The sequence below is a fragment of the Sorex fumeus genome, unplaced genomic scaffold (assembly GCF_029834395.1).
Source record: "Sorex fumeus unplaced genomic scaffold, SorFum_2.1 ptg000051l, whole genome shotgun sequence".
Lineage (NCBI taxonomy): Eukaryota > Metazoa > Chordata > Mammalia > Eulipotyphla > Soricidae > Sorex > Sorex fumeus.
Genome location: NW_026606108.1, coordinates 4,524,250 through 4,537,908, shown reverse-complemented (window position 1 = coordinate 4,537,908; position 13,659 = coordinate 4,524,250). Strand labels below are relative to the sequence as shown.

Here is a 13,659-nt window from a genome sequence, read left to right as displayed (position 1 = left end):
CACCTCTGCCCGTCACTTTTTTTTTTTTTTGAAGATGGAAAAAGATTCTTCCATATTCTGACTGGGAGCACATTTCTTCTTTCTTTTTTTTGGGGGGGGGGTCACATCCAATATTGCACAGGGGTTACTCCTGGCTCATGCACTCACGAATTACTCCTGGTGGTGCTCAATGCTGGAAATCGAACCTGGGTCGGCCGCATGCAAGGAAAATACCCTACCCGCTGTGCTCTCGCTACAGCCCCACACATTTCTTTTTTGACCTGGTCTAAAATACTTGTGTTGAGTGAGTGAGCCAGCGTAACTGGCCTCTAAGCCCCTGACCTTGCTCTGTCCACAGGGCTGCAGGAAGCTGCTGGAAGGGTCTCTGCAGTGGGCCCCAGGGTCAGGTGCAGGAAGATGGGGCACCCTCCGCAAGCTCCAGGCTCCTTTCCAGGTGGCTGCTGATAACAGCCCTGTCTGGGGACAGAAGAGTCCAGAGCGGAGGAGCTTTTGGGGGCACAAGCAGGCACACGTCTCCATGCAGAGTCCCTTCAGGAGAAGTAAAGGGCCCATGTGAGCGGGACAGACAGAAGGTGCCTACTGGCTCCCCTTTCCCGACATCAGGCTGGGCCATGGGGTTCCCTCCAGGCTGTTGAGGAAGGGGGAGCACAGAGTGTGGCTTCCATTTTTCTCCTGGCAGGGACCTGGTCTGCCCACTTTGTTAGGGACCTTTTCTAGGCAGCCCTGACCCACAGTGGCTGGGCAGCTGGGGAGGGGTGGACTCAGGAATTGGTGGGCAGGTCTTCCCACTCCCCCACCGCCCAATTCCCAGGTTCCTTCAGGGTTCAACGTTGCTAACTTAGTGACTTGTGTAAGCCACACTGTGCTATGCAGGGCCCCACAGGACAGTCCCTGGGGAGGTCCCCAGACCCTTCCTGGATAGCCTCAGACTGGCCAATCTTTCTAGAACAGGTCTGTCAGCAGCCAGCCAGCTGCCCTGCCTCCTTTGTTCAAATTCTGTGGCTGCGCAAGGCCGCACCCGAGAGTGGACATGGGGGTCACACTCTTTGCCGCCTCCTATGTTTCTCTGTGGAAAGCCGGGTGCTTGGTGCCCCTGCGGCTGGCCAGGTTCGGATGCAGGGACTGGAGTCACCCTGCCAACCCCTTCTGGGCCCCATCCCAGGCCCCCTGGATCCAAGTGTCCCCCTTCACCGTCGCTCCCAGGGCTCAGGCACAGGTCATCTATGCCCAGGCCCCTGCTGGTCACCAGGCAGGGAGCCCCTCTCCAAGGCTGCGGGTGTCTCCAGGAAGTGGGGAGTCATAGGACCAAGGTCTATAGGATGTGTGTGGACTGGTGGTCCCTGTCCTCTCCCTTGGGACCTGCGGTGCGGCCATGGCACCATCCTCCTGGGTGGACCCTTCTGTGGGTGTAGGGTCACTGCCACCTTCAGTTTCACCCTGTCCTTCTGTACTGGTCTCAGGGTGACACCCCCCCCCCACCTCATCTCAGGTGTGAGCCCCCCCCCTCCCGCCCAGCCCAGACAGGCTCACGGCCATGAGGCCCACCCAGGAGGCAGGGGTAAGGAAATGAGAAGGGAAGGGGGACAGGAAGAGGAAGTGGGGTAGGAGGGTTGGTTGCCAAAGACGTGAGGTGGGGGAGCGGGCAGCAGGGGAGGAGGGGTCCGTCCCTCATGCCTTGCCCCTTCCTGGTGCTGCAGCTCCCTGAGTCCCAGGCTGACCTTGAATCTGCCCTTGGGGTGGGGGCCAGGCAGGGTGCTTGGGCTTGTCCTGAGGGGAAGCAGCTGGGCCTGCCTGGTGCCACCCAGACGTCACAGCCCGGCCTGGCTAAGGCTGTTCCGGCCGTGCCCACCCTGCTCCCTGTCCTGGCTGCAGGGACTGGAGCGTGCCTTGCCTTCAGTCGGGGAGCAGGAGGGAGGCAGGGCTGGCTGCCAGCACCTGCCCCGGCTCCGGCCGCTCCGCAGCAGATGGTGGCACGCGGGTGGACAAAGTGACTTTTATGTCCGGGGGCTGGGATTGGGAGCCTGAGCACTGGGCGGCTGGCCTGGCCCCTGCCTGCATTCCTCACGCTGTCCGGGGGGCCCTTATCAGCCTGTCTGCTTGGGACCTGGGGCTCCCACCCCCCGTGCTTTCTAGAAAGGCAGATAGCCCACTCTGGCTATTTCGGACCTTCCCATACTCCAGGAAGGCCCCCTCCCCCATTTGGGGGCAAAAGAGAAAGGGGCATCGGGACCCAGCAGGAACACATGCCAGCCACTGTATTTAAATTCGCATTTTTGGTGGCAAGTGTTTCCCAGTTGACTTTGGTCTTTAATTGAAAAAAAAAATTATTTTACAATTTAAAACAATTTAAAAAATTGTTTTCCTGGGGCCAGGAGATAGTGCAGTGGTTAGGGTGCATTGCTCATGGTGTGTGCCTGACAGTTAAATTTTTGGCACTACATGGTCCCTGAGCACCACCGGATGACCAGGAGGCACCCAGCACCCTCAAGGCCTCCTGCTGGCTGAGAATCACCTAGGATGGTGGTCTCCGGACCTCCTGAGCACTGCTTGGGAACTTCGGGATGGGTATTTCCCAGGCAGTGCTCAGGAGGCCTGGGGGCCATTCCTGATGATAATCAGCCAATGGGGTGGGTAGTCCAGAGCTGGGGATCTTCAGGGCCACACCCAAAGGTTTGTGGGCCCAGACCCAGGTGGGCCCTTGCATGTGACCCTCTGCCGGCTCCCTGGCTTCCCTGTCGAGCCCGACCCCTGACTCCGTGACGGCTGCACCTGAGGTTGTTTTCGATCTTGTTTTGGGGCCACACCTGTGCCACTGAGAGTGTGTTTCTGCCTCTGTCTCAGGGATCAGCCCTGGCGGGGCCAAATGGGGTGCTGGGAACCTAACCTGGGGTGGGCCTCGTGCAGGGCCAGAGGTCCTCCCTGCAGTCCTGTCTTGTTGGCCCCATCAGCTGGGGTTTTGTGACCAGCATGATCAGGCCCCTTCTCTAGAGGGGTTTGTCCTTCCATCCGTCGTGAGGTCACCCTGACAGGTAGACAGTGGGATCTTGGGAGTGTGGGGGGTTGTGGCCTGTGTTCTCATGGGGGAGGATGGCTGACGGCGGGCCCCCACCCCCCATTGTTTCCGGTTCTCAGCTGTGGTTATAAGTGGGGCTCAGTTCCAGGGTTGCTGGCTCCCCCCTGCCCCTTCTCTCTGCTCCTCCCTTCCGTGTGGCCCCCCTCTTTCCCATTCCCCTTCTGGGGCTGCACATCTGCTCATCCTCCCTTCCTGGCTTCCACACAGGGTTCCAGACCCCCCCCCCCCAGTCCCCAGTGGCCTCAACCCCCCTCGCTTCCCCCACATCTCGCTTCCCCTGTGCACTGGAGGAGCCCTCCCCCCACCCAGCCCACCTCTGTTCGCGTGAGATGGAGTCTCTGCCCTGGGAGCAGTGGAGGGCTGCTTGCTCAAAGGTAGTTTTGGACCCGCCACCCCCACCACTCGCGGTTCCCACCCTGGGAGGATCGGCTTCCGGCATATCAGCTACCATGACAGCTTGTGGGAACCCGGGTGGGTGGGGGGGCGTGCCCCATCTTTCTGCAACCTTCAGCTGCTGTGTAGACTGGAGACCTGGCACCCTATTCCTGAACAAAGGGGATCAGTAGCAAAAATCCCTCCATGACGGTCTCCGGTTGGTGTCCCCGGAGAGATACAGGCACTCATGTGTGGCCTCTGCACATATGCGTTCACACGCACACATACACATAATGCACACATGCACAGGCATGCACATGGTTCTCCCCCACACCCACAGACACGTGCACATGCGCACACATACACCCCACTCCCCCCCCCCACACACACAGACTCACGCATGCACAGGCTGGCTGAGTCGCCATCTGGGGCGGCCGCACCACCTCCTTCCTCCCGTGTCCTGGCAGCCCAGCTGGCGCGAGAGCACTGGAAAATGAGCGAGTGTGCTCAGGCTGCCTGCCTGTGGCCTGCTGTGGGGCCGCTGCTGGCCATAGCATGCACTGCTCGAACCCCAGGTGGTAGGCGTTCGTCCCCTCCCCAGTCCTGAAAGTCAGGCAGAAATGTCCGGGTGGGGCGTCTCCCTGCTCCCTCTAGCTGCAGGCAGCCAATGCAGGGTTCCAGCCCTAGGGCCCTTCCAGGGCAGACCACCACACTGCCCGGCTTCCCTTGCCCAGGAAGGCGCACAGGGACAGAAAATCCTGGGACGTAAGGGTCGGCGCCAGCGGCCACATGGCAGAGCTGTCCAGGGACAGGCCGCCCCCAGCCCCCAGCTCCGCTTAGTCCAGCCCGACACCCGCTCCCTGAGATCTGCGCTGCAGACTTGGGGCAGGACCCTGAACCCCTGTTAAGCCGCCACTCTCCCGGGCGCACCCCCGCCACGCTCCCTTGCACGTGTCGCCCCCCCCCCCCCCGCCTTCGGTAACCGCGAATCGAGGCGCCCCCCCATCCCCCGCCGCGCGCGCCCTGACCCCGCAGCGGCCCCCCAGGCCGCGTGCGAGGCCGCTGCTGCGGCAGGTGGGGCGACGGGCCGGGGCCCCGGGGGAGGCCAGCCCGGCTCTACGCCCCGCCTCTCGCAGGGAACACTCCGTCCCCGCCCGGCCTGCGGCTTGGGCAAGAGGCGCGTGTGGGACGCCGTGTTCCCTGATAAGATGAGGCAATCCCGCCCCGCCGCCTCGCTGCGGCGCCAGGGAACATTTATGTAACCGCCGCCGCCCCCAGCGCTGCCCTGCGCGCGCCCCGCCTCCCGGCGGTGCCGCCCAATCCCCGCCTCCGGACAACCCCGCCCGGCCCCGCCTCCCAACGGCGCTGCCCAATCCCCGCCTCCGGGCCACTCCGCCCGGCCCCGCCTCCCGACTGCCTCGCGCAATCCCGCCTCCGGACAACCCCGCCTAATACCCCGCCTCCGGAGAGCCCCGCCCAATCCCGACGTCTCCGGCTAACACAGGCCCCGCCTCCACATAACCCCGCCCGATCCCCTCGTTTCCAGTGAACACGGGTCCCCGCGGCCCCGCCCCCGGCCCTGTGGCTCTGCGGGCCCCGCCCCCAGTTACTGCCTGGCTGCGCCTCCCGCCGCGCTGCTCGCCCCAGCCCCGCACCCCTCGACTCTGTCGCTCACTGTGCGCTCCGCCCCGCAGTCACCAAGCACCTGCCTCACTGCGCAACAGCCCCAGCACCCGCCGCTCCGCTAGACTTGCTCCCACCCCGTCTCTCCGCGCTGCCCCACCCAACCGCCAACTGGCCCCTTCATTGTGGGTCCCCGCTCCGCGCTGCCCACCCCTCCCGGGCGCCCAGAGCCTTACGTGGCCCCCCTCCCCCACACACGTGCACTCTTGGGAGTGTGGTGGGCTCACCGCGTCCTCAGCTTTCGCTCTTGCTGCCTGGCACCCTCAGCCTCCACTGCCCCTCCCCAGCCTCTCGGTCCCCCAGCCCCCCAGCCGCCCTCCCAGGCAGCTCCCCCTCTCCCTTCTGCCCCGGTACCTCCTCTCCCGCGTTGCAGACCGGGGATTCCCGGCACCCCATATGGTCCCCTGAGCACAGGCAGGTGTGTGACCCAAAAACAACGAAAAAAACGTTTTTGGCTCACCTCTGCCCCCCACTTCCGCTGAGACACCCCTCTGGCCCTCTGCCATCTGAGGAAAGTGGGAACTGCAGGAGATCTTGGGGTGCCTGCAGAGGGGCTGGGGCACTCCTGCCCCAGGGAATACCACCACTCGCACCTCCTCCACTGTGGGAGAGGGATGGAGGGCTCTTTGCAGACCTTGGCTTCGCTAGGCCCTGGGGCACCCATGTGTACCCGAAGCCTTTGTGAGCACCCTTCTGTTAGGAGAACCAGCTTGTCCGTGGTGCCTGGAGGAAGAGCTGGGCAGGCAGGCCCGAGGCTGTGTGGTGCTACTGGCAGCCCTGAAAGTGTGTGGGCAACTAAGCTGCATGAGCCCCATCACCAGGAACTCGTTGGGGACCTCCCTGCCAGCGTGTGCCCCCCCCCCCCCCAGCGCCTCTGCTTCTCCCCGGGCAGTCCTTCCTCTCCTCCTGGCTCTCCCTTATCTGTGCTCTGTGCCCACTCATAGGCTGTCCGGCTCAGTCACATGGCCCTTGACAATGACAATGACCGTGTCTGACTGTGGCCTCTCCCGTGACAATGCGGGGCGGGTCCTGTCTGCCTCCAGTCCCAGTGTCCCCAGGCATGCATCAGGTTGCCCTGGGAGCTTGCCAGGTGGCACAACTGGGCTGTCCCCGCTGCCTGGCACCACCCCCACCCCATCCCCTCCAGAGGCCACACTGATGAAGGATTTCCCTTCATTGTCCGAGCTCTCCCTCCTGAGTTGGTAGATAATTTATTTAGTACATAATAGGCTGTTTTATTATTTATTATTCATTTATTATTTGAATTCTGTCCTTGAATATACATGTGTCTCTTATCTCATTTAACTATTCCCGTGGGCTGCCCCCTGTCTCATACATAAAAATCCACATTCCCTCCCCCGTCTCATACATAAAAATCCACATTCTCTCCCGCTATCTTGTACATAAAAATTGACATTCCCTCCCCCTATCTCACACAGAAAAATCTACATTCCCTCCCCTTAACTCATGCATAACACTCCCCACGCCCTCCAGAGACCGTGTATTGGGGGGAATGGACTGTAGTCTCTTTAATTCTATGCTTAGTTTTAATTTTATTTTTTAGCCTTTCAGGGAGGGGGTGGGGTGGTAGACTATCTCGATGGTGCTTGGGGCTACCTTCAGCTCTGTGCCCCACACTCACAGCTGTGCTGGGGGGGGGGTGTCCACCCACACTCCATGGCAGATTCTGAGCACTGTTACCTTGTGTGGATTTGGTGGGGGGGTTCTCCATGAGCACAGCTGAGTGAGGCTGGCATCTGGGGTGAGGATCGATCGGGCTGTACTTCACCTGGTCTGAAACCTGTGCCGGGCCCAGAGCACCTGCCCAGTCAGTTCACTCCAGCTCCCTCTCCTGGCTCTGTGCTCAGGGCTCCTGGCCACGCTCAGAGAGCCATGTCAGGTACTGGGTATCGAACCTGGGCTGACTGCATGCGAGGGAAGTGTCTTCCCCACTGTTCTGTCACTTCCAGCCTGTCTCCTGAGTTTTTCCTGGACTTGCCAGTTGGTCTCGTATTCCCTCTTTCCAGACAAGAATGTGGTTTGCCCTGTCCCCATATCTGCCCAGTCCCCAGGGCTGGTCACTCTCTGGCACTTGGTGGGGGCTGCGTTTTGCCGCCTGTGGTGGCCCGTTCCCCCCCAGCACCAACAGCCACCCAGACTCCTGGGGCTCCTCCCGTGCTGGTGTCCACCCCTGCTGTTCTGTGTGGGGGCACTGCTGACCGCGTCTCCCTGGGACTCAGAGGGCTCCGGGATCCAAGCCAGGGCCCTCAGGAGCCGCCACTCTCCTCTCTGTGCCAACTCATCCCCTCTCCCTGCCTTCCTCCCAGTGACCGCGCCTCCGCCCCCCCACTTTTCAGAAACTGTGGTGGTTGGTTCCGCAGCGATGACGTCTCAGAGATGGACCAGTCCCCCTTTCTGCCACCCCACCCCCTCCTCTTCATGGGGTAGCTTCCCTGGGCAATGTGCAACTTTCCTCTGGGGTCCTCCTCAGCTTCTCGACCAAGTTCCTTCTGCAACCTGTTCTCAGGAGAAGCAGAGGGGGAACCATATCCCCCCATTGCCCCCCTCTTCTTTTTTTTTCTTTTTGGGGCCACACCCAGCAGTGATCAGGGGTCTCTCCTGGTCAGCTTGGGGAACCTATGGGGTGCCAGGATGGAACCTGGGTCAAGGCAAACACCCCCCCCCCACACACACACACACTGTCCTGTTGCTCCCAGCACCTCTTCTGTGTCCCCTGCGGCTTCCTTTGCCTCTGCCGCAGCCTTCTCCTGCCCCTCCTTTCAGTCCCTGCTGGGGTATCTGTGGATGTCCAGGCTGAGGACCTAGCAGTGTGGGGGGCCACCTCCTGCCCCAGGACCGAGAACAGGTGGAGCTCCGGGCTCTGAGTTGCCTGCCAGACTGGCTGCCGGCACATCCCTGGCTTCTGTGGGGAGGGGCGAACAGGGGAGTTACTGGCTGGCACCGATCTCCCTGACTGCTCTCTTCTGGGGCTTTGTCCTCAGTGGCCTATCTCTGCTCCGTGCACCACGCAGGGCCCTCTGCACGGGACCCTCTCAGGCCACGGAACTGACTGTTGACTTGTCCTGCTACAGTGGCAGGGGGTGGGGGGGTCACCGGGTGGCAGCAGGGAACCAAGTGGTAGCAAGGGACAGGCTGGACTCATGGCTGCCTTGGGGCCCTACAGGGGCCACAGGCTCTGGAGTGGCCGCAATGGGGCTGGGGCTGGAGTATGCTCCCGGGTTCCCCACTTTCATCCCTGCTCCTGGCCCTGATGCCCTGGGATGGCCCTGCCTGCATGCCTGGTATCGCTGGGGACATGTCTTCCTGGGCCATAGCTGCTGGAGGCTGCGTGTGTCGGGGGAATGGGGTGGGGGAGGGGCGGCTCGCATCCACACTTGCAGTGTGGGTGGCACTGGGGCCCGGGGCGCGGAGTGAGGGAGGGCCTAGGTGTCTATTTGGCCAGCGCTGACCCTGTGCTCGCTGTCCTCCCCATGCAGGTGAGCGACCGTTCGCCTGCAGCTGGCAGGACTGCCACAAGAAGTTCGCCCGCTCAGACGAGCTGGCGCGCCACTACCGCACGCACACGGGCGAGAAGAAGTTCAGCTGCCCCATCTGCGACAAGCGGTTCATGCGCAGTGACCACCTGACCAAGCACGCCCGCCGTCACGCCAACTTCCACCCCAGCATGCTGCAGCGGCGCGCGGGGGGCTCCCGCACGGGCTCGCTTAGTGACTACAGCCGCTCGGATGCCAGCAGCCCCACCATCAGCCCGGCCAGCTCACCCTGAGCCCCGGGCCCCCCACGACAGCCATGACCAGCCGCTCTCACCTCCCCCACCTCTGTCACCCATGTCTCCTTTTGTGATACGGAAGGCCAGAAGCGCCGCCGGCGTCCGCCTGCGGGCGGCCACGTGGAAACCCGATTTTCTTCACCTCAGGTGTCTGTCTGTCGATTTGTAAAAAAGAAAATGGATTTTAAAAAAAAAAAGAAAAAGAAACAGACCCAACCCCAGACAGAAAGAAAAGACGCCCTCAACTCCATTGCACAAGGGATGAGCCCGAAGGTGAGATTCTGAGGCGCTGAACCCCCTTTCTCAGGGATGGACCTACCTGCGCCTCGAGCTCTGCGGGGACCCCCTTCCTGCCGCCTTACTCTGTACATAGATTTGCACTTGGAGTTCGGGGCCGGGCGTTGACCGGGCGCAGCAGGAGGACGTGGCCGCACATTGGCACCCCGGTGAGCCTGGCTCCCCGCCTGTGGGTCAGCCCAGCAGCCGTATCATTGGCCACCAAGGTCATCTGTGCTTCCAGGGCTAACGCCAAAGCTGAGTCCTGCGTCCTCCTGTCAGGTGGGCCCAGGGTCCCCGCTGCCCGTGCCCCCCAGGGATGCCTTAAGCCAGGCAGGGCCAAGGGGCCCTCACTGCCTCCAGGAGCCTCGTCCTGGGCACCGTCGTGGCCATGTGGGCAGAAACCAGCCCCTGCCGCAGCTAGAGGGACTGCCTCAACTGCTGACCGTCGGGGGCCGTCCCCTGACGGGGACAGAGCCCCATGCTTCCTGCCCTGGACAAGGTGTGGCTGCACGTGCCCCCTCCTGGAGACGGGACTTGGAATTCTCGGGGGCTGGTGCGGAGGGGGGCGCAGCAATGTCCTGTTCCAGGTGGCCCAGCCTGGACGTCTCAGTGGCTCGCTCCCCCCACACGGAAGCAGTGGGGACTGCCCTCCACCACCCGGTCCTGGCTCCGAGCTTGCAAACCCAGGCTTTGCAGTCTCCAGACTCCTCCCTTTCCCTCTTGCCTGGGGACGTACGTGCCCCCCACCCCTCCGCCCCCCCCTTCCCCCTGCCCAGGGCCTGCAGAGCATGAGGGCGTCAGGGTGAGGGGCTGCGACGTGAGGCCGGTTTGCTCGCGTCTCCCCTGCAGTTTCCGGAGAGTGCATGCCCCCAGGAGCGTGCTCTGTGCGTGCGTGTGTGCGTGTGCGCGTGTGCGTGTGTGTTTCTGTGGGAGCAGGGGCCAGACTAAGAGGTCTTGCAGCAGCCTCTGCTCGTTGTTGGACGAGATTAACCACCTTCGGGACCTCAGATGGCCGTGGACGGGTTTCTGGGCCCAGAGTGCCTTGGTTGTGGGCTTCCTGCCTCCCAGTTCCCCTCTCCCCGGCTGGGGTGTGGTTGCTGGGGGACCCCTGTCAACAGTGGGGCTGGGGTAGGGGTGGGCTCTGCCAAGGGCCGCCACTGGGGGCAGCCTGATGGGTGTCCAGTGGATGGGGGGGTGGCTGGAACTGTGGGGGAGGAACCCCCCCCACCCTACCTGGGCACTGGCTGGTGAGCCCTGTTCCTGTAACACACACTGTGGAGTCCTTGGCAGGCAGTGTCCTGGTGCCTGGTGGGCACGATCTCTTGGGGGGTCATCCAGTCCCAAAGCGAGCCCCGTACAGGCCCTTGGAGGACCCCCCATAAATTGTTTCGGTGTGAGGGCAGCGAGCCCCACTCTGGACACAGTTCATGTCTCAGGAACTCACATTCCAGGTTCGGGAATTTTATTCCAAAGTCTTTTGGTGCATTCGGTGCCCTCGGGCCCCCGAAGGCAGGGTGAGGGAGCTGTGATGTGGGTCCTGCGTGTGGAGGGGCGCTGCCCAGGGCTGTCCCTGGGAGCGCCATGCTGTTCCTTGCCACCTGGAAGGAGGCTGGCGGGTCTGTCCTCCCCGTAGGAAGAGCAAAGGGCCCATCCTGGAATAAAAGACTAGCTGGTTTGTTTTAGAGGTGGGGTGGGGGTGGGGGGTGGGGGGGCAGAGAAGTGGGGATTTGCTGTTTTCCAAAGAGAGCACTTAATTTAATTTTTCCTCGGAATGACCCAGGGATGGAAAGGTTAAGTTGCCTTAAACCGAAGGATGCAGGCATCGGCTATTTTCTTTTGGCAGATGAGTGTCTTCATTCCCAAAGTGGTTTCTCTTTGAACGCCAGGGTTCCGGCCCTGCTCTCACTGCTGGAGGGCACCCCAGGGTGGCTCCCAGATCCGGGCTAACACTCCTGGGGGCGGTCCCCACATCTCAGGCTGAGGTTGACATGGGCAAGCATCTCATTGGGGCCTGTGGGGTGCACGTGGAGGAGAGACTGCTGTGCTCCACAGAGCAGGTTGGGGGCAGCTGAAATTTTCCTCTTCAGAGGTAGGAAGTCTTCCACTGGGTCAGTTTCGGGTCCGTTTCACCTCTCTGGCTGCTACCGCAGTTGAGAAAGGCACTGGACTCTACAATGGAAGTAGACAGGCAAATCTTCCTTTGGGCAGAGCTCAGAACAAAGGTGCCCCTGCCCCCCAAATTAAAAGCGCCTCTAGGTGACCCTGGATTCAGCTAGGAGGGGTGCTGTCCTTCCACTTACATCTCAAAGGGGGGGATGAAAACCCCTCTGTGTCAGCCATATCAGGGCTAGGGTGTGGGCCCTGGAAGGCAGCTGGGACAGAGCCCCTGGTGCCCCAGGAGTGGGGGAGGGGAAGTGCAGCCTTCAGCCCAGCACCCGGGTTTTAGGATCCCCACCCCCACCTCCCCACGGCACTGAGCCCATCTGGCTGATGGTGCCACCTCTAGGTGCAAACATGACGGGCAAGGGACCCCGTCCCGGGACAGACCAGCAAGGGCTCACTCAGTTGGGGGCTGCCCGGGGGTCCTAGGCAAGTGGTAGTGCCCAGGGAGAGCATCTCAGTGTTGCAGACCAGCTGCCCAAACTGGGCACTGTGCCGTGAGCACTAGCCACCCCCAGCGCTCCAGCCGGCCCTGCTCCAGGACCTGGCACCCAGTGATCGCAGCCCTTGGCAGCTGCCATGGAATTTCTCTCCCCGTTTTCTAAACCTACCCAGCTGGGGGCCTGGGAGGAGGCTTAAGGTGCGAGAGACCCTGGCTAGCCCCCACCAACACCACCTCCCCGCCCCTCGCTCACAGCCTTGGACATGTTTGCAAGCCCGACCTCCCCTCCACCCCGAAGATCCCACCTCTGATACTGGGGTTAAGCTCCCCCCAGTGAAACCAAGGAAGGGTGGACTGATCCCCATGAAGGAGCCGTTGCTTTTCCTGGATCCCCGGCTCCGTCTCAGGGGTCCGTCCTAGACAATTCCCGAGGGCTATGGGTGAGGACCCCCCCTCCAGCTTACTACTGACACCCACTGCGGGGAGCCCGGGGTCCACACTGGCCTTCTCCGGACCCTCCTTCTCCGTATCAGGTTTGCAATGCAGCCCCCCTTCCGTTTCCTAGTCCCCCTAGCCCCTCCCCGACCCCGCATCTCCCTTCTCAAACAGCTTTAGAACCACCTTGAATGGGGTGGGAGAGAAGTGCCCAGGGCAACCGACATTCCCTGGGGGGCCGGGGGACTCCTGGTGACTGGCCCCTGCACACTCGGGGACATGCGGCTTCAGGGAGCTGTGAGTCTGGGTGAGGGTGGTCACCCCACCGAGCACAGGGGGATTCTACGGGAAGCCAGGGGGCTGCCTTCCAGCATGGCCCAGACACGTGGGGGGCAGGCTGCCTGTCTAGGCATGTGGGTGGGAGACAGGAAGCCCCCTGGCCACACCCTGGTGGGTCCCTGTGTGCCAAGTGCCAGGGATCCTGAGGGCATCTGCCAGCAGGAGGCACTCCTGAGCAGCTATGCATTGGCCAGCTGGGCCCACTAACTACGTATGGTTGTATGCATTAGGGTCCTCCCCCAGACCCCCACAAGTGACCCCTTCTTCCCTGTCCAAAGCCATTGATGGAACTTCTCTGGAATCATTTGCCAAAACCCCGAGGCAGAAAACAAGGGTCCAAGATCATTTTCATCAAGCTCGTTTCCTTTCTCGTAGGAAGTTTTTTGTTGAAAATTTTTTTTTTTTAAACCAGCACCATGCCCTGCTCAGAAAGGCCACATTTCAGCTTGGATCACTACAGTGAAGTATTACCATGTACAGCCCCCACCCCCAACCCCCTCTTCTGGCCTTGGCTTGCTCGGATCAGACTTTGTATGTATTTTGTACGGCGTAGATTCTATATTGTAATGACGTCCTATGCAAAAAGAGAAAAAAAAACTTAACGTAATTGTAAATTTTATTGTTTTAACGTGTATGCATGTTTAGTGACGTTTACATTTTGAAATAAAATTTATGATTCATTATTGGATAGACCAAAGCTGGTTCCTTTGGGATCAGGGCTGCATGCCTGGTATGTGTGGGACCCCAGTTTTATCACCAGCACCGAGTGACACCCCGACTCTGCCCTGGCAGTTCCCAGCCCGTTGGCCTGAGGAGGGCAGGCTCAGTCTCATGGCAGGAACAAGACCTTTGCAGGTGGGTGTCTGAGAGGCATGCACACGCAGGGAGGGGTGGCACTATACCCTTGAGTGGACTCATCCATAAAGCACTGGGACCTCAATAAACACTGATTTTTGTGAGGCACAGTTGACAGTGCTCGGTGGCTACTCCTGAGTCAGGAACACTTTCAGTGGTGCTCAGGACCCTGCCACTTGGCCCTGATGAAATAATATGAAAGATGATTTTGTGGGGGGGGGGGAGGGG

The 13,659-nt window shown here is 61.4% G+C and overlaps 1 protein-coding gene across 1 annotated transcript in view; it reads left to right on the top strand.

The window, feature by feature from the left end:
* KLF13 (KLF transcription factor 13) overlaps nucleotides 1–13,259 on the top strand; it is a 31,082-nt gene extending 17,823 nt beyond the window's left edge. The window contains exon 2 of the mRNA XM_056124347.1: nucleotides 8,629–13,259. Coding sequence (XP_055980322.1) covers nucleotides 8,629–8,918 — 290 coding nt within the window. The 3' untranslated portion in view covers nucleotides 8,919–13,259. The remainder of the gene's footprint in view (nucleotides 1–8,628) is intronic.
* Nucleotides 13,260–13,659: the final 400 nt, after the last annotated feature.